The sequence below is a fragment of the Callionymus lyra genome, chromosome 15 (assembly GCF_982586985.1).
Source record: "Callionymus lyra chromosome 15, fCalLyr1.hap1.1, whole genome shotgun sequence".
Classification (NCBI taxonomy): Eukaryota; Metazoa; Chordata; class Actinopteri; order Syngnathiformes; family Callionymidae; genus Callionymus; species Callionymus lyra.
In genome coordinates, this window is record NC_141832.1 from 13,195,348 (window position 1) to 13,213,839 (window position 18,492).

Sequence of the window (18,492 nt, forward strand, 5' to 3'; positions counted from 1 at the left end):
TACAAATATTCACTGTGATCTAAATTTTTGTGTGGCGATTAAATTTCCGCTAGACGGTAGCATTCAGTCACACGTCCTCCGCAGCTAAACAAGACAAGGAGATGACTGAGGACGAGAGGATACAGTCGACTCCAGATGCTTTTAAAGCTGATATTTGGACATATTCCGGTTTCAAAAAAATGAAAGCAGTTACGACTTCATCAAGAGTCATGTGATCTGTTTCTTATTTATTTTCTTTTTTAAATAGAGTTACATAATATTTATACAATTTCCTCATGTTTTCTGCAATGATTCATAACATTTTTGACTTGCATTATATTAAAAATACTTTTCACTGTATATCTTTGCCTGGGTTGAAAGTAGTCCTGAAAGAGACTTTTTTTGTAGTAACCCAAAGTTTAGTTTAATTTTGTCTTTTTTTAATTTTTTTAACAAATGACTATGCAGCAACGAGCAAAGAGCATGACATTACAGTTATGCTGTCCTGACACTGGGGGGAGCCAGAACCGATATTTTCAATCTTAAGCGTAATTGCTGCTTTATTTATTATCCATTTTTTTTATCATTTAAATAATACACTTTATTTCTACTATTCATGAACCGTCTTGTCAAAGCAAATATAATAATTAAAGATCTGAATCTTCGTTTATAAATAGTGAATACACAGAAAAACTACCTGGGTGGTCGACAACAGCACGGCGAGTACGAGCGAAGACGTGCGATCCCAGAGATGTGGCGTGACGGGAGTCGATCTGGTCGTACCAGTCGTAGCTTATCAAGGCTATCGGCTCAAGGCTAGGCTGTCCTCCTCAACAAATCTCTGACTCCCTCTCAGTCTCACCCTAAAAGATGTGGAGCGATAGCGCTCGAACCTTCTTATAAGGACACGTTTAAAAAGGTATGAAGTCGTCTGGCTGCGTTTGATTCACAACGGCCCGCCTTATCTCGTTCATCCGTCTCGTTCCGTTTCTCCGCTTTACCTTCTTTCCTCTGACAATAAATCTGCCTTTTTTTTTTTTTTTACTGCATATCAAGGCTCTTTAAAGTTGATAAACGAGTGTGGGTGGATCACAGACTCTCGCAGATCCACCCTGGAGAATAAAAGTTAAGGTTTGACTTATGTCCCGAGACCTTACGTGGTTACAACCTTCTTTTATTTACTCAAACAAAAGTGTATCTAAGAGGTCGTCCAGCAACTTGTGTGTCACACGATTGTTATCCTCCCGGTGGAGGGTGGAGGGTGGAGGGTGGAGGGTGGAGGGTGGAGGGGGGGGTGGAATTCTTCCTGGATGAGAAAGGTGGATAAGATTTAGACGTCACTGGTGAGAGCAAGTAGGGACAAAAAGTGTGTGTGTGTGTGTGTGTGTGTGTGTGTGTGTGTGTGTGTGTGTGTGTGTGTGTGTGTGTGTGTGTGTGTGTGTGTGTGTGTGTGTGTGTGTGTGTGTGTGTGTGTGTGTGTGTGTGTGTGTGTGTGAGGTTCTTCAGGCAGCAAGATAGCAGACAGATACACTGATAAATGAGCCTCTTGTTAGGCAGCATTGATAAAAAAAAAAAAGAAATCTGGAAAGACACCGCGGAGTCAAAACATCATCGAGCGGCTTTAACACCCGAAAGAATGTTTTCGTAGCTTCTCTCCAACTGCAATGGGGAAAAAAAAAAAAAAAAAAAGTTGATTTAGGTTTTCATTTCTCCATTTATTTTCACACTCTGTGGAGTTGAACCACTGTCTCACACCTACAGCAGAAAGACATATGATCCAGTAGTGGTGCCAGAAAACTGATTTTTACGGCATTAAAAACATAAAAAAACACTTTTTTTTACACTATTATTGTATTCCCATCTATTAGAGGACATGAGGTCACGTTAACACTTCGAGCCATAGCTTTAACGAAACAGGCTTTCATCGCCCGATCATAATTCAGTCCGTGAAGTCTTGACTTGGGTAAAACCCGAAAGACAGCATTTCCAAGATGGACGCTACCGCCTTTTGGCTTCAAAAGCAAAAACCATCGATCAGCAACAGAAGGATGATGTAACGCGGGGGGGTTCGCCAACCCTTTTTTTTGAACAAGTTAATGTTGGCATTATACCCATGCAGGGCACCAGACCGTAAACGCTGAATCAGCGAAAGCCGTCGACAGATTTCTCTTCGACAAGATGGTTCATGTCGAGTTTGTGTTTTATTCTATTTTTTTATTAAACTTATTTTTGTACAAAACTACACTTAAAAAAACGCCTGAAGAGCTTTTTTGAATTCAAAAAAATCTAAATAATATACATTTCAATCAGTTCTAATCAACAAATTAAATTAACTAAATAATAATAATGTTTTATCATTTGTGCGGCTCAGTAACGAATGCCTCAAGGACCAGTACCGGTCCCTGGACCCAAAGGTTGGGGGACCACAAAGGTAGCGGATACTACAACCAAATCTTTTGTGTGTGTGTCTAAAGCTCGTTCATGAAAGGGCCCCACTTTTACAGAATTTGTACTGTCTAAGCGCTTAAAAAGAATGTCCGATATAAATTTTAGAGTAAAAAAAGTCACGATATCAATATAGTAAATGCTAGAAATGCAACAGTATTTGTTTTTTAAAGTGCCAATGGGCCACAAAAGAAAGTCTAGGTGGCTGTTTAAAAGTAAATCCTTAATATAGGCAACCTAAGGGACATCTTCACACAATAATTCTTGGCGAATTTAACGCCATAAATCCTTCTATGCCGCTAAAAGGAAGTGAACGTTCGAGGACCGGACAGAGCCGGTGGTCCGACGACCACAGGGGTCGATACGGTCGCGACCCGATCGGCATCATCACTCTCTCTCTGTCCTCCACACTGTGCTCACCTCCCTGTCTGAGCAAGTCGTCGCCGTCAGCGGTGGTTCCCAGGCCCCCGAGTCGACAGGTCATTTAATGGTCGTCAGGGCCTCGGCCCTTTGTGCTGAACCTCGGGGTTAATGCGGAACGCACCTCTTCCGGGTTCTCCAGCTGTCAACGAGCAGACAGCAGCACTTCAGAGACGACCCTCAGACATCAAAGATAAATCTCACGACTACATCCTCACTTACATGTGTACGTCTGGTCATCATGGAATCGATAGGAAATGTACTATAACAATATAACGCTATTTAACAAGCTTTTTAACTGCTATCCAGTCTGTTAACATCCTCATTGCCCACCCACACACCTCCAGTGACCCGGCTGTTTTACAACTCTGCGAGTCTGGACCTGTTTACCACACTTTATGGGTCTGCTGCAACATCTGGGTTTATAAGTGAAGATTTCCTACTGTTTCATTTTCTAGATGAGCATCTTAATACCTCTTAATTATCCCAGTAAATTAAAAACCCTGCTGCAATAATGGCCCTTTTAAATCACCAGTCGCACAACCACACAGAGGTCTGAGCTATGAGGTCAGACCACTGTAGACTACTTATTTTTTTTATATCACCTTTATGCTAGTTCGTAAAAGAGTTATTTTGAAATAATGTGACCATCAAGCGTAAAGACGAGGGAGAGAGTGCACATAGTGTCTAGACGACTAAGATTTTTTGTATAGCAAAGAAAAGAGTGCAGATAGGGTGGATAATACTTTGATTGTTTTTAAGGCGAAGAAAGGAGTGCATGTAGGGTGGAGGCAGCTGTAAGATTGTTTATAAGGCGAAGAAGAGAGTGCACATAGGGTGAAAATACTGTTAGATTGTTTCTAAAGCGAAGAAGAGAGTGCATATAGGGTGGAGACGACTATAAGATTGTTTTTAAGGCAAAAAAGAGAGTGCATATAGGGTGGAGACGACTATAAGATTGTTTTTAAGGCAAAAAAGAGAGTGCATATAGGGTGGAGACGACTATAAGATTGTTTTTAAGGCAAAAAAGAGAGTGCAAATAGGGTGGAGACGACTATAAGATTGTTAAGATGCGAAAAAGAGAGTGCAAATAGGGTGGAGACGACTATAAGATTGTTAAGATGCGAAAAAGAGAGTGCACATAGGGTGGAGACGACTATAAGATTGTTATGATGCGAAAAAGAGAGTGCATATAGGGTGGAGACGACTATAAGATTGTTTATGATGCGAAAAAGAGAGTGCATATAGGGTGGAGACGACTATAAGATTGTTTATGATGCGAAAAAGAGAGTGCACATAGGGTGGAGACGACTATAAGATTGTTAAGATGCGAAAAAGAGATTGCATATAGGGTGGAAACGACTGTAATATTGTTTACAAGGCGAAAAAGAGAGTGCATATAGGGTGGGGACGACTATAAGATTGTTAAGATGCGAAAAAGAGAGTGCACATAGGGTGGAGACGACTGTAAGATTGTTTATAATGCGAAGGAGAGAGTGCACATAGGGTGGAGGAGACTGTAATATTGTTTAGAGGGTGAAAAAGAGAGTGCACATAGGGTGGAGACGACTATAAGATTGTTAAGATGCGAAAAAGAGAGTGCATATAGGGTGGAGACGACTGTAAGATTGTTTATAAGGCGAAAAAGAGAGTGCATATAGGGTGGAGACGACTGTAAGATTGTTTACAAGGTGAAAAAGAGAGTGCATATAGGGTGGAAACGACTGTAATATTGTTTACAAGGCAAAAAAGAGAGTGCATATAGGGTGGAAACGACTGTAATATTGTTTACAAGGCGAAAAAGAGAGTGCATATAGGGTGGAGACGACTGTAATATTGTTTACAAGGCGAAGAAGAGAGTGCATATAGGGTGGGGACGACTATAAGATTGTTAAGATGCGAAAAAGAGAGTGCATATAGGGTGGAGACGACTGTAAGATTGTTTATAAGGCGAAAAAGAGAGTGCGTATAGGGTGGAGACGACTGTAATATTGTTTAGAGGGTGAAAAAGAGAGTGCACATAGGGTGGAGACGACTATAAGATTGTTAAGATGCAAAAAGAGATTGCATATAGGGTGGAGACGACTGTAATATTGTTTACAAGGCGAAAAAGAGAGTGCATATAGGGTGGGGACGACTATAAGATTGTTAAGATGCGAAAAAGAGAGTGCACATAGGGTGGAGACGACTGTAAGATTGTTTATAATGCGAAGGAGAGAGTGCACATAGGGTGGAGACGACTGTAATATTGTTTAGAGGGTGAAAAAGAGAGTGCACATAGGGTGGAGACGACTGTAAGATTGTTAAGATGCGAAAAAGAGAGTGCACATAGGGTGGAGACGACTGTAATATTGTTTAGAGGGTGAAAAAGAGATTGCATATAGGGTGGAGACGACTGTAATATTGTTTACAAGGCGAAAAAGAGAGTGCATATAGGGTGGGGACGACTATAAGATTGTTAAGATGCGAAAAAGAGAGTGCACATAGGGTGGAGACGACTGTAAGATTGTTTATAATGCGAAGGAGAGAGTGCACATAGGGTGGAGACGACTGTAATATTGTTTAGAGGGTGAAAAAGAGAGTGCACATAGGGTGGAGACGACTGTAAGATTGTTAAGATGCGAAAAAGAGAGTGCACATAGGGTGGAGACGACTGTAATATTGTTTAGAGGGTGAAAAAGAGAGTGCATATAGGGTGGGGACGACTATAAGATTTTTAAGATGCGAAAAAGAGAGTGCATATAGGGTGGAGACGACTGTGAGATTGTTTATAATGCGAAGAAGAGAGTGCACATAGGGTGGAGACGACTATAAGATTGATAAGATGCGAAAAAGAGAGTGCATATAGGGTGGAGACGACTATAAGATTGTTAAGATGCGAAAAAGAGAGTGCACATAGGGTGGAGACGACTATAAGATTGTTAAGATGCAAAAAAGAGAGTGCGTATAGGGTGGAGAGGACTATAAGATTGTTAAGATGCGAAAAAGAGAGTGCACATAGGGTGGAGACGACTATAAGATTGTTAAGATGCGAAAAAGAGAGTGCATATAGGGTGGAGACGACTATAAGATTGTTAAGATGCGAAAAAGAGAGTGCGTATAGGGTGGAGACGACTGTAAGATTGTTTATAATGCGAAGAAGAGAGTGCACATAGGGTGGAGACGACTATAAGATTGATAAGATGCGAAAAAGAGAGTGCATATAGGGTGGAGACGACTATAAGATTGTTAAGATGCGAAAAAGAGAGTGCATATAGGGTGGAGACGACTATAAGATTGTTAATATGCGAAAAAGAGAGTGCATATAGGGTGGAGACGACTATAAGATTGATAAGATGCGAAAAAGAGAGTGCATATAGGGTGGAGACGACTATAAGATTGTTAAGATGCGAAAAAGAGAGCGCATATAGGGTGGAGACGACTATAAGATTGATAAGATGCGAAAAAGAGAGTGCACATAGGGTGGAAACGACTGTAAGATTGTTTATAAGGCGAAGAAGAGAGTGCACATAGGGTGGAGACAACTATAAGATTGATAAGATGCGAAAAAGAGAGTGCACATAGGGTGGAAACGACTGTAAGATTGTTTATAAGGCGAAGAAGAGAGTGCACAAAGGGTGGAGACGACTATAAGATTGTTAATATGCGTAAAAGAGAGTGCATATAGGGTGGAGACGACTATAAGATTGTTAAGATGCGAAAAAGAGAGTGCACATAGGGTGGAGACGACTGTAAGATTGTTAAGATGCGAAAAAGAGAGTGCACATAGGGTGGAGACGACTATAAGATTGTTAAGATGCGAAAAAGAGAGTGCACATAGGGTGGAGACGACTATAAGATTGTTAAGATGCGAAAAAGAGAGTGCATATAGGGTGGAGACGACTATAAGATTGTTAAGATGCGAAAAAGAGAGTGCACATAGGGTGGAGACGACTATAAGATTGTTAAGATGCGAAAAAGAGAGTGCATATAGGGTGGAGACGACTATAAGATTGTTAAGATGCGAAAAAGAGAGTGCACATAGGGTGGAGACGACTATAAGATTGTTAAGATGCAAAAAAGAGAGTGCGTATAGGGTGGAGACGACTATAAGATTGTTAAGATGCGAAAAAGAGAGTGCACATAGGGTGGAGACGACTATAAGATTGTTAAGATGCGAAAAAGAGAGTGCATATAGGGTGGAGACGACTATAAGATTGTTAAGATGCGAAAAAGAGAGTGCGTATAGGGTGGAGACGACTGTAAGATTGTTTATAATGCGAAGAAGAGAGTGCACATAGGGTGGAGACGACTATAAGATTGATAAGATGCGAAAAAGAGAGTGCATATAGGGTGGAGACGACTATAAGATTGTTAAGATGCGAAAAAGAGAGTGCATATAGGGTGGAGACGACTATAAGATTGTTAATATGCGAAAAAGAGAGTGCATATAGGGTGGAGACGACTATAAGATTGATAAGATGCGAAAAAGAGAGTGCATATAGGGTGGAGACGACTATAAGATTGTTAAGATGCGAAAAAGAGAGCGCATATAGGGTGGAGACGACTATAAGATTGATAAGATGCGAAAAAGAGAGTGCACATAGGGTGGAAACGACTGTAAGATTGTTTATAAGGCGAAGAAGAGAGTGCACATAGGGTGGAGACAACTATAAGATTGATAAGATGCGAAAAAGAGAGTGCATATAGGGTGGAAACGACTGTAAGATTGTTTATAAGGCGAAGAAGAGAGTGCACAAAGGGTGGAGACGACTATAAGATTGTTAAGATGCGTAAAAGAGAGTGCATATAGGGGGGAGACGACTATAAGATTGTTAAGATGCGAAAAAGAGAGTGCACATAGGGTGGAGACGACTATAAGATTGTTAAGATGCGAAAAAGAGAGTGCATATAGGGTGGAGACGACTATAAGATTGTTAAGATGCGAAAAAAAGAGAGTGCACATAGGGTGGAGACGACTATAAGATTAAGATGCGAAAAAGAGAGTGCATATAGGGTGGAGACGACTATAAGATTGTTAAGATGCGAAAAAGAGAGTGCACATAGGGTGGAGACGACTATAAGATTGTTAAGATGCGAAAAAGAGAGTGCACATAGGGTGGAGATGACTAAAAAGACTAATAACGATGGAGGAACATCTTCGTTGAAATACTATTTTCCACCTCTGATCTCTTCATATGAACCCAATAATAATAATAACGTGTTTTTCTAAGGTTGTATTTTGGGGGGTCAACGGGGTCAGTGCTCGGCTGCTGACTTGGAACCTTGGCTCGATAGATTTAATTAAGTCCCTGGTAAGTGTTTACGCAAGTCCATGTGCGAGTGTGCGCTCGCTGGTGTGTGTTTTTAGGGGTGGGTTTGAAGCATAAAGAGGGCAGAGGAGCTGCTGGCAAACCATCTGAGGGGCCGTGGGCCACAGCTGGCGCCCCTTTCCTCCAACAATCCCCCCTTTTCTTCCCTTTTTTCCCGGGAACGCCGCCGTCGACTCTAATTCCTTTCTAATGAACTGGCTCCTGAAGGTAGCGAGGGAGGCCCTTGTTAAGCACACACCACACAAGACTACACACACAAGCATGACAACATATTGTGTTGTTAAAAGTACATTTGCTGGTCTCAGCGGGTCCTGGATCGAACACCTGAGGAGCCTCCTTGAACCGCTTTAACTCCCACACCAGACAAGAATGTCTTTATCATGAGTTAAAGGCTACAGTATAAACTTCTTATCTCCCCGCTGGTGACGGATTGATCATCAGCGCTGATCACATCGGTCACGGGTTTCAATCTTTAATGAGGAGGTTCCGACATTCTTCCCGGCGTCGTGATCCTTAAACTAGGATCCTCAGGTTTTCTTTAATCACATGTGGATTATTCTGCTCCAGTCCTTTCATTGTCCGCGGAGCAGAGGCGGCGAAAATACCTCAAAGCAAGAGAAGTTAAGACCATTATCTGTGACAAATACCTTCGTATGACGCGTGACGTCATCACAGAGGAGTTTTAGTTGGAACACGTGTAGAAATATTTATACACAACATTCTATTTTCTACCTTGAAATGTCTTCATTTAATATCTTTATTTTCTTTGAAACATGAAATAATATTTTCTTTTTATTATTATTATTTTACCCAAAGTTTCCTTACTGTTGGACAAATGTTGGAATATCTAATCTTATCTTAAAATGAAAATAATCTCTTACATTTTTCAATATGCTTTTTTATTTTATATTTTTTGCCATAAATTACTTTACTTTCCGCCAGAAAACATCTGATTGTTATTGTAATTGTGTTAATAAATATGTACAAAACATATAATAAATCTATCAATTGAAATGTTTTAATGATTTGTATTTGATATATTTAACTTTTATGTAATAGTTCGGTTTTGTTTTTTTTAATCCACATGAATATCAATCATTTTCTGATTTTTATTAACTAAAAAAAATCAAGCCAAAGCTGAATATCTTAAATTATGTACATCTTTTTTGTATTATAATTATTCTTAAAGTGTGTTATGTTATGTTACCTCATATGTAGTACATTATTACTATGTTTTATGTATTATTATTTTATTATTATTATTCTAATTGTTGTTGTTCATTTGTTTCCTTTAATGATGGTTGTTAGATATCATTATAATAAACTAAGAAAATGCAATAAATAAATTAAAAATATATTTTCCCCTCCTCTCTTAATATTGTTTTATTTTATTTACCACAACATTATGGGTTTTTCTAGACAAAATGTGTTTGATTACCCCCCCTTTAAATAGATTTATATTTAAAACATATTTACAAAAATTTTATTCTTAGTAACATTTCTAGTACTTTTGTACTAAACTCAAATGATTAAGAACTAGTGTTGAAAAAAAGTGTTTATTTTTCTTCAACCATGTGTGAGCGACCGTCGCCACGGCGATGCTCAACGTACACTGTCCAGCTCAACCAGCTGCAGACCTGCGACGGTGGTCTGATTAAACAGACAGGTCAGGGGTCAGAGGTCGGCGGATCCTTCAATGATAGCACCGCTCACTCGGATGAGAGTGGAGGACAAAGAATATGGAGGTGTAACTGATGTTATCACTGCGGACATTCCTACGTGAGCGATATTTTACAATGTAGAGACGCACAACGGCACCATACTTGAGTAGTGTAGCAGCTAAGCTAGCGAGCAACGATGAAGCTAGCTTGATCTTAAGCTCTGATTAACGCACAAATAGTTTGATGTTGACTTCATTTAAATTTTTCCTCGCCTCTCTTTCATTCCAGCGTCTATCTTGTTACCACAACACAACATTTTCTAATCAATCTCCACACAGGTAAACTAGCGTCCAGCTAGCTTGTAGCCGTTGATTTTTAATGGTTAGCTAACTCTGTCGACAAAAAGCGACGCCTTGAATTGAATAAATATTATTAATTAATGATCTGGAAAACTTTATTGACACTAACACGACTTCATTTTACATCTTGGAGAGACACAACCGCAGCATACTTGAGTAGCGTTGTAGCTAAGCTAGCAATCTATGATGACGCTAGCTTGATCTTAAGCTCTGATTAACGCACTTATAGTTTATTGTTGACTTCATTTAAATTTACCCTCACCTTTCTTTCATTTTAGCGTCTATCTTGTTACCGCAACGCAACATTTTCTAATCAATCTACACACAGGTAAACTAGCGTCCAGCTAGCTTGTAGCCCTTGGTTTTCATTGGTTAGCTAGCTCGGTCGACAAAAAGCGACGCCTTGAATTGAATAAATATTATTAATTAATGATCTGGAAAACTTTATTGACACTTACACGACTTCATTTTACATCTTAGAGAGACACAACAGTAGCATACTTGAGTAGCGTTGTAGCTAAGCTAGCGAGCTATGATGAAGTTAGCTTGATCTTAAGCTCTGATTAACGCACTTATAGTTTATTGTTGACTTTATTAAATTTACCCTCACCTTTCTTTCATTTTAGCGTCTATCTTGTTACCGCAACGCAACATTTTCTAATCAATCTCCACACAGGTAAACTAGCGTCCAGCTAGCTTGTAGCCCTTGGTTTTCATTGGTTAGCTAACTCGGTCGACAAAAAGCGACGCCTTGAATTGAATAAATATTATTAATTAATGATCTGGAAAACTTTATTGACACTTACACGACTTCATTTTACATCTTAGAGAGACACAACAGTAGCATACTTGAGTAGCGTTGTAGCTAAGCTAGCGAGTCATGATGAAACAAGCTTGTAATGAGCTCTGATTAACGCACAAATAGTATGATGTTGACTTCATTTAAATTTTTCCTCGACTCTCTTTCATTTTAGCGTCTATGTTGTTACCGCAACACAACATTCTCTAATTATTCTCCACACAGGTAAACTAGCATCCAGCTAGCTTGTAGCCCTTGGTTTTCATTGGTAAGCTAACTTGGTCGACAAAAAGCAACACCTTGAATTGAATAAATATTATTAATTAATGATCTGGAAAACTTTATTGACACTAACACGGTTTCATTTTACATCTTAGAGAGACACAACAGTAGCATACTTGAGTATCGTTATAGCCAAGCTAGCGAGCTATGATGAAGCTAGCTTGATCTTAAGCTCTGATTAACGCACAAATGGTTTGATGCGATACATTTTTGTTGACTTCATTTTCATTTTTCCCAGCGTCTATCTTGTTACAGCGACACAACATTTTCTAATCGATCTCCACACAGTTAAACTTGCGTCCAGCTAACTTGTAGCCGTTGATTTTTATTGGTTAGCTAACTCTGTCGACAAAAAGCAACGCCTTCAATCGAAGAAATATTATTAATTAATGATCTGGAAAACTTTATTGACACTTACAAAACTTAATTTTACATCTTGGAGAGACACAACCTAGCATTCTTTAGCATTGTAGCAGCTAAGCTAGCAAGCTACGACTGAGCTAACTTTATCTTTCGCTGTCTCAGTGTCATCTCTGATAAACACACAAATGTTTGATGGCGAGAGACGTCTGTCGACTTCATATCAATATTTCCGCACACGACAACACTTCCTCATCACCGCCGTTGTTGCGCAGCTGCTAATAAAGTCGTATCTGCCGGCGCTGACGGCTGCCGTCATGGACACAAGGAACGCTTGTGTGAGCGTCTCTGATAGCAGGAGACATTTTTAAATAAGTCAACCGTGTGTTCGCATAAACACGGCTCGTTGTTAACGCATCCGTCCCTAAACTTTATCACATGTATGTTAATAAGCACACGCGTGTTAAATGTAACGCCTGAAGCTTAAACGTGTAGCAAACGTCGCGATAAATGTATACGGCAGTGGAGATAAGTAGAGGAGAAAAAAAAGGGGGATTAATTGGGGCCCACGATGCGAGGCGGCTGAGTCGGTTAAAAGGAAGTAGACGGTGAGAGGTGTGTGGGAATGGAGGTGTTCTCTGGACTCCCTGTGGACTGACTTGGACGTGGGAACAAATGCAGGTCCTAACAAAGCGTGGCTTTCAAGGCTAGCAAGACCTGGAGGGACGTCGGTGAAAATACAATCTTGTGTTTTTTTTAAACATCTACACAAGTTCAGGTTGTGTGATGAGAGGATTCCCCCCTGGTTTAACATCTGATCGCCGCCATGATTGGTTTAAATGGCGGGCGAGAAGAAGAGATGTCAACAAGCGAAACCACAGGGATCACATTTGTATATAGAATTAAAAAGACTAACCACGGATTTGTGGTGTAGGTTTTGTGTAAATACACAGTTTTGTTTATGAGGTTTCTAAAGTCCCAAAGTTGATATACAACACAGATAATCTTTTATTTAGAATTTCTTTTGTTGTTTGGTTGACTCGGTAAAACTATTGAGCTAACTGTGTTGCAATGTTCTGATACCGCCACAAGGTGGTGCAACTGTGGCTAATAGATCAAAGCTTAAGGTGAAATGCAAAAGTACTTGAGAGCAGCCTCGGTAAAAGTGCAGGCCGGGGGCCACATGTAGCCTTTTGACTGAATTCTAGCGGCCCAGGAAAGGCCAGAGGAAATCTACTTATCAAATATAGATGTCAGCAGCTAGAAAACTATTTATTATTCATAACTAGTTAAGCCCTTTTAAAAAGAAAATATTGTTTCTACTTGTTTTCTCATTACTCAAAACTAAAATGTTATATTTAGAATGGAGAAAAAACGAAGTAGCATACTATAAAATAATTTTCTTTTTTTAATGATGTGGTATTATTATACTGTCATTTTATGTTATTGCTTTCTCATCACATTTCCTTCCCCCCCCCCCTTAATTAGTTGTTTCTGTTTTTCTTATCATTCAAAATAATTTGAAAGAATCTAATAACACATATTTAGTAAAAGTGAAATAATGTACATGTTGGCACTTTGACTGGATTTTTGCAGCTAATGTGAGGTCAGAGAAACAAAACTACAAATCACATCAAGTATAAATTATTCTAATAAAGAGCTAGTAAACTATTTTATCTTGTGTTTATTTGTATTATTACTACTTGTTTTTTCTTTCCTTTCATTTGAATTTGTGTCCGTTTTTCTAATCCCTTAAAAAAACTAAAATAAATATATACTGTATACATTTAGAAAAAGCGAGATAACCACTCTATTTAAATACTACTTTAGATTTTTTTTTAATGAAGTTCCATTATTGTACTTTTTCCTCATATTAAGGCGTCCTTCTTTTTTTTGACTACAAGGCACCTCAGTTCATGCAGTTTGGCCCCTTTGTAATAACTCTATTATTCTGACGTCTGGCGCCATCTAGTGGTTCTAGGTCCAAACTTAAAGCTGAACGCTTCTGTGTCTCATCTCCACAGGACGTTGGTTCCTCTCCTGGATGAAGACACGGGTCTGCTGGTGCTCAGTGGCTCGGTAAGAACCTCCTCACTCTCCTCATCACCGGACTAGTGTTGACCTTCACCTCCTCCTCCCTCCTCTCAGGGCGACACGGCGCTGGACTGTTTCGAAGTGACCACCTCTGAGCCGTTCCTCTCTCAAGGTGAGGCGACCATTACCCCAAAACCCATCGCTCCGTCAATTCATCTTCCTTCTGTCCCCCCCCCCCCCAAGTAAGCCACTGTCTGACGGACTTCTCCACGCGTGGCATCGCCTCGGTGCCCAAGTCCAGTCTGGACCTGATGTCGTGCGAGGTGATGCGGGTCCTCCAGCTGACCGACAACATCATCGTGCCCGTCAGCTACCAGGTTCCTCGCAAGGTGTGCCATACAAAAAAAAACCCGCAATTCTTCACTGACCTCCCCCCCAAGAGTTTGCTAACCCCGTCTGTGATTCAGAACTCTGGCCAGGAGTTCCACGCCGACCTTTACCCCGACACGGCGGGCGCCACGCCGGCCATGGCGGCGGAGGAGTGGTGGCAGGGAGGCGACAAACAGGTATTTTTTAGTTCTTGTCGTCGTGATTTTTACTCCGTCTACACGTTTTTATTTTCTTGATGGCAGGTCGAGAAAGTGAGTCTGAACCCTGATAAAAGACCCAAACCCAAGACCACACCAGCCTATCAACTCCCTGCCAAGAAGGTGCCGGCCAATCAGGAGCGCAAAGAGGTGAAGCAGGGTTCAACTTCTAGCTTAGCTTTAGCATAGCTTTAAATAAGCTAAATAGATAAGGTTTTGCATAGCTTTAATATATCTTAAAATTAGCTTTAGAATAGCTTCAGCAAAGCATTGGCTAAACTTTAGCATAGCTTTACCATTTCTTGAGATTAGCTTTGGCACAGTTTTAGATTATCTTAAGCATAGCTACAGTAAAGCATTAGATCCGAATCACAAACTTTTTTTATAACTTTTATTGTTAACATATTATCTTTAGCATATCATAAGAATGGCTTTAGTATAGCTTTAGCATAGTTTTAGAATTTATCATAATAAATAACACATTTATTACATCGCACAAATAGTATATCATTATACTAGTATATTATTACTTGAAACACTGTCATTACATCATGGCTATCACAGCACGCTATAATAATAATGTGTATTTACAGCTCATTATGTTGTAATTCTTAGATTGGTTATATCATTAAATGATTTACTATTGGCCACATGGTCTTTTCTTTGGGATTTAATACAACATGTTATTACTATTATTTATTGATGCATATTTATGGAAGTATTTTTTCTTAATTTTGTATTAAATGTTGTTGTGAAATATGTAATTCAATAATCTCTAAAAAATAATGGTGAATTTTTTTAATTTTCTATTTTTTAAATGAAAATTCTCAAAATGAATGCTTTTAAAAAAAATAAAAAAAATTCAAAAATACATCTTCAATATTTGTATTAAATATCCTTTTAAATTGAATATAAAAATGTTTAATAAATTGAATTTAAAAGGCTTTGGATTAGAAAGTATTAAATAAAGACAATTGCGTTTTTTTTTAATAATTTAATTTATTGTTGACATATTATCTTTAGCATATCATAAGAATGGCTTTAGTATAGCTTTAGCATAGTTTTAGATTAACTTTTGCATAGTTTTAGATTTGCTTTGGCATAGCTTTAGCATAGCTATAGTATAGCTTTAGCATTGCTTTAAAATAGCTTCAGCATAGTTTTAAAATAGCTTTAGTATAGCTTTAGCGTTGCGATTGTTTTTTGAGATTAGCTTTAGTTTAGCTTAAGTAATGCTCTAGGCTAGCTTTAACATATCTTTAGTATAACCTTAGTTTGGATTTAGTATATATTTATTTTCACTTTAGATTAGATTTCACACAGTTTTAGATTAGCTTTAGCATAGTTTTAGATAAGCTTTAGCGTTGCAGTAAATTACCTCTAATATAGCTTTAGCATTTTTTAATATTTTGATTAGCACTGGCATGGCTTTAAAATTTGCTTTAGCATTGCTTTACATAGATCTAGAATAGTTTTAGCATTGTTTAACATTTTGATTAGCACTGGCATGGCTTTAAAATTTGCTTTAGCATTGCTTTACATAGCTCTAGTATAGCTTTAGCATTGCTTTACATAGATCTAGAATAGCTTTAGCATTGTTTAACATTTTGATTAGCACTGGCATGGCTTTAAAATTTGCTTTAGCATTGCTTTATATAGCTCTAGAATAGCTTTAGCATTGCTTTACATAGATCTAGAATAGCTTTAGCATTGTTTAACATTTTGATTAGCACTGGCATGGCTTTAAAATTTGCTTTAGCATTGCTTTACATAGCTCTAGAATAGCTTTAGCATTGCTTTACATAGATCTAGAATAGCTTTAGCATTGTTTAACATTTTGATTAGCACTGGCATGGCTTTAAAATTTGCTTTAGCATTGCTTTATATAGCTCTAGAATAGCTTTAGCATTGCTTTACATAGATCTAGAATAGCTTTAGCATTGTTTAACATTTTGATTAGCACTGGCATGGCTTTAAAATTTGCTTTAGCGTTGTATTACATAGCTCTAGTATAGCTTAAGCAAGGTTTTAATCTTATTTTAGCATATGTTTTGATTAGCTTTAAAATTAGCTTTAGCATAGCTTTAGTATATCTTCAGTATAGATTTAGCATTGTTTAGATTATCTTTAGCATATATTTATAATAGCTTTTTGCCTTGCTTCAGATTATCTTTAGATTAGCCATAGCATAACCTCAGTATAGCTTTAGCATTAGCTAGCAAAAACATGATCATTAAAGTTGACAAACTAAACAACAGCATTAAATAGTCGACAGTCACTAAACCGGTCGTACCTGCAGGACCTGACTCGTGGCTCCGCCTCCAGCAGTCCGCTCAGCACTCCCACCAGCAGCGCCGACACCTCCCGCTCCCCGTCCTCCACCTCGGGTCTGTCCTCTGGCTTCCTCCCATCGCCGAGTCCCAGCCAGAGCACCAAAGCCATCCAGAGCATGCTGGGTAAGACCAACGTAAACGTCCTCACTCGAGCTTCTCGTCCCAAACATGGGTTTGATCTTCCAGGACCTTCCTCCAAGTTCCGCCACCTCCAGGGCGTGATGCTGCACAAGGACACGCACATCACCAACATACGCAACCTCAACCTGACCACGCCGGGGGAGAGCGACGGCTTCTGCGCCAACAGGAAGCGGGTGGCCGTCCCCCTGTCCATCTCGGGGGGCCAGATCGCCGTTCTGGAGGTGAGTGGTCACGAGCTCTTGACCTACATGTTTTCATGATCTCTTTCACTTGTGACTACATCTGAGTTTTTTATCCCATAATAATTCAACGGACTTGACTCCCTCAGCGCTCTGAGCCGGGTCGACTGCCCGACACCCCCGTGCCCACGGTCCAGAACTCCGTCAACGTGGCCGACCTCTGCTGGGACCCCTTCGACCCCCGCAGACTCGCTGTCGGTGAGTCGCGCGTTTGCACCGAGCTAGCCGTTAGCGGTTAGCTTCTCCTTTTTTTTTTAACGCTTTCCGTGTGCGTAGCTGGCGAAGATGCTAAAATCCGGGTGTGGCAGATCCCAGAGGGGGGACTGAAGGAGACCCTGACGGAGCCCGAACTGATCCTGCAAGGTAAAGGGAGTCCGTACTGCGTTTTAATGCTAGCTAGAGTCCCTGCTGTGATCGCTAACCAATGAGCTAACTCCATAACGTCTGTTGATGCAACTTTAAAATCTCTGTTTGTGGACTGAAAATCATCGGTTTAAATAAAATCATAATAAATAACACATTTATTACATCGCACAAATAGTATTAGTATTAATATATACTAGTATATTATTACTTGAAACACTGTCATTACATCATGGCTATCACAGCACGCTATAATAATAATGTGTATTTACATGTAATTATAGCTCATTATGTTGTAATTCCTAGATTGGTTATATCATTAAATGATTTAGTATTGGTCACATGGTCTTTTCTTTGGGATTTATTACAACATGTTATTACTATTATTTATTGATGCATCTTTATGGAAGTATTTTTTCTTAATTTTGTATTAAATGTTGTTGTGAAAAATGTCATTCTTTTTCATTAACATATTTTTTAAATGAAAATTCTCAAAATGAATGCTTTTAAAAAAAATAAACATAATTCAAAAATACATCTTCAATATTTGTATTAAATATCCTTTTAAATTGAATATAAAAATGTTTAATAAATTGAATTTAAAAGGCAATGGATTAGAAAGTATTAAATAAAGACAATTGCGTTTTTTTTAATAATTGTAATTTAAATCTTAAAATATTTGTGTGAATTTTTTTATTTTATTTAAAATAAACCTTTTTTTTTTTCAATTATTTCAAAACATTTCCCTTTAAGTAAGTAATATTTAGTAAGTAATATTTATTTATATAGCGCTTTTCGAGACCAGGGTCACAAAGCGCTTAGACAATCAAAACAATACTCAAAAAAAAAGTACATACTTTAAAGATCAAGATAATAACTTTAAGTATAACAATATATTAAATTGCTGAAAAAATAGTTCAATGCTTAATAAAAAAAACTGTGCAGCTGTCGCTCATAACTAGAGGAAACGCTGAGTCAGCACTTTTCAAGGTCACCCCTGCTCCTCCACCTCAGGTCACACGGAGAAGATCTACTCCATCAAGTTCCACCCTCTGGCCAGCGACCTGCTGGTGTCGTCGTCCTACGACCTCACCGTGAGACTGTGGAACCTGGAGAGCGGCGAGGAGGTGAAGGTTCTCTCCGGACACCAGGACCAGGTGAGAGACCACCATTCGTGG

At 39.0% G+C, this 18,492-nt stretch overlaps 1 protein-coding gene across 1 annotated transcript in view; it reads left to right on the forward strand.

Moving 5' to 3' along the window:
- coro7 (coronin 7) overlaps nt 1-18,492 on the forward strand; it is a 115,022-nt gene that overhangs the window by 91,335 nt on the left and 5,195 nt on the right. Inside the window, exons 10-19 of the mRNA XM_087808812.1 lie at nt 13,642-13,696; nt 13,766-13,823; nt 13,895-14,040; nt 14,119-14,217; nt 14,284-14,388; nt 16,538-16,694; nt 16,758-16,933; nt 17,041-17,149; nt 17,228-17,314; nt 18,329-18,471. Of these exons, the coding sequence (XP_087664938.1) occupies nt 13,642-13,696; nt 13,766-13,823; nt 13,895-14,040; nt 14,119-14,217; nt 14,284-14,388; nt 16,538-16,694; nt 16,758-16,933; nt 17,041-17,149; nt 17,228-17,314; nt 18,329-18,471 (1,135 nt within the window). The remainder of the gene's footprint in view (nt 1-13,641; nt 13,697-13,765; nt 13,824-13,894; nt 14,041-14,118; nt 14,218-14,283; nt 14,389-16,537; nt 16,695-16,757; nt 16,934-17,040; nt 17,150-17,227; nt 17,315-18,328; nt 18,472-18,492) is intronic.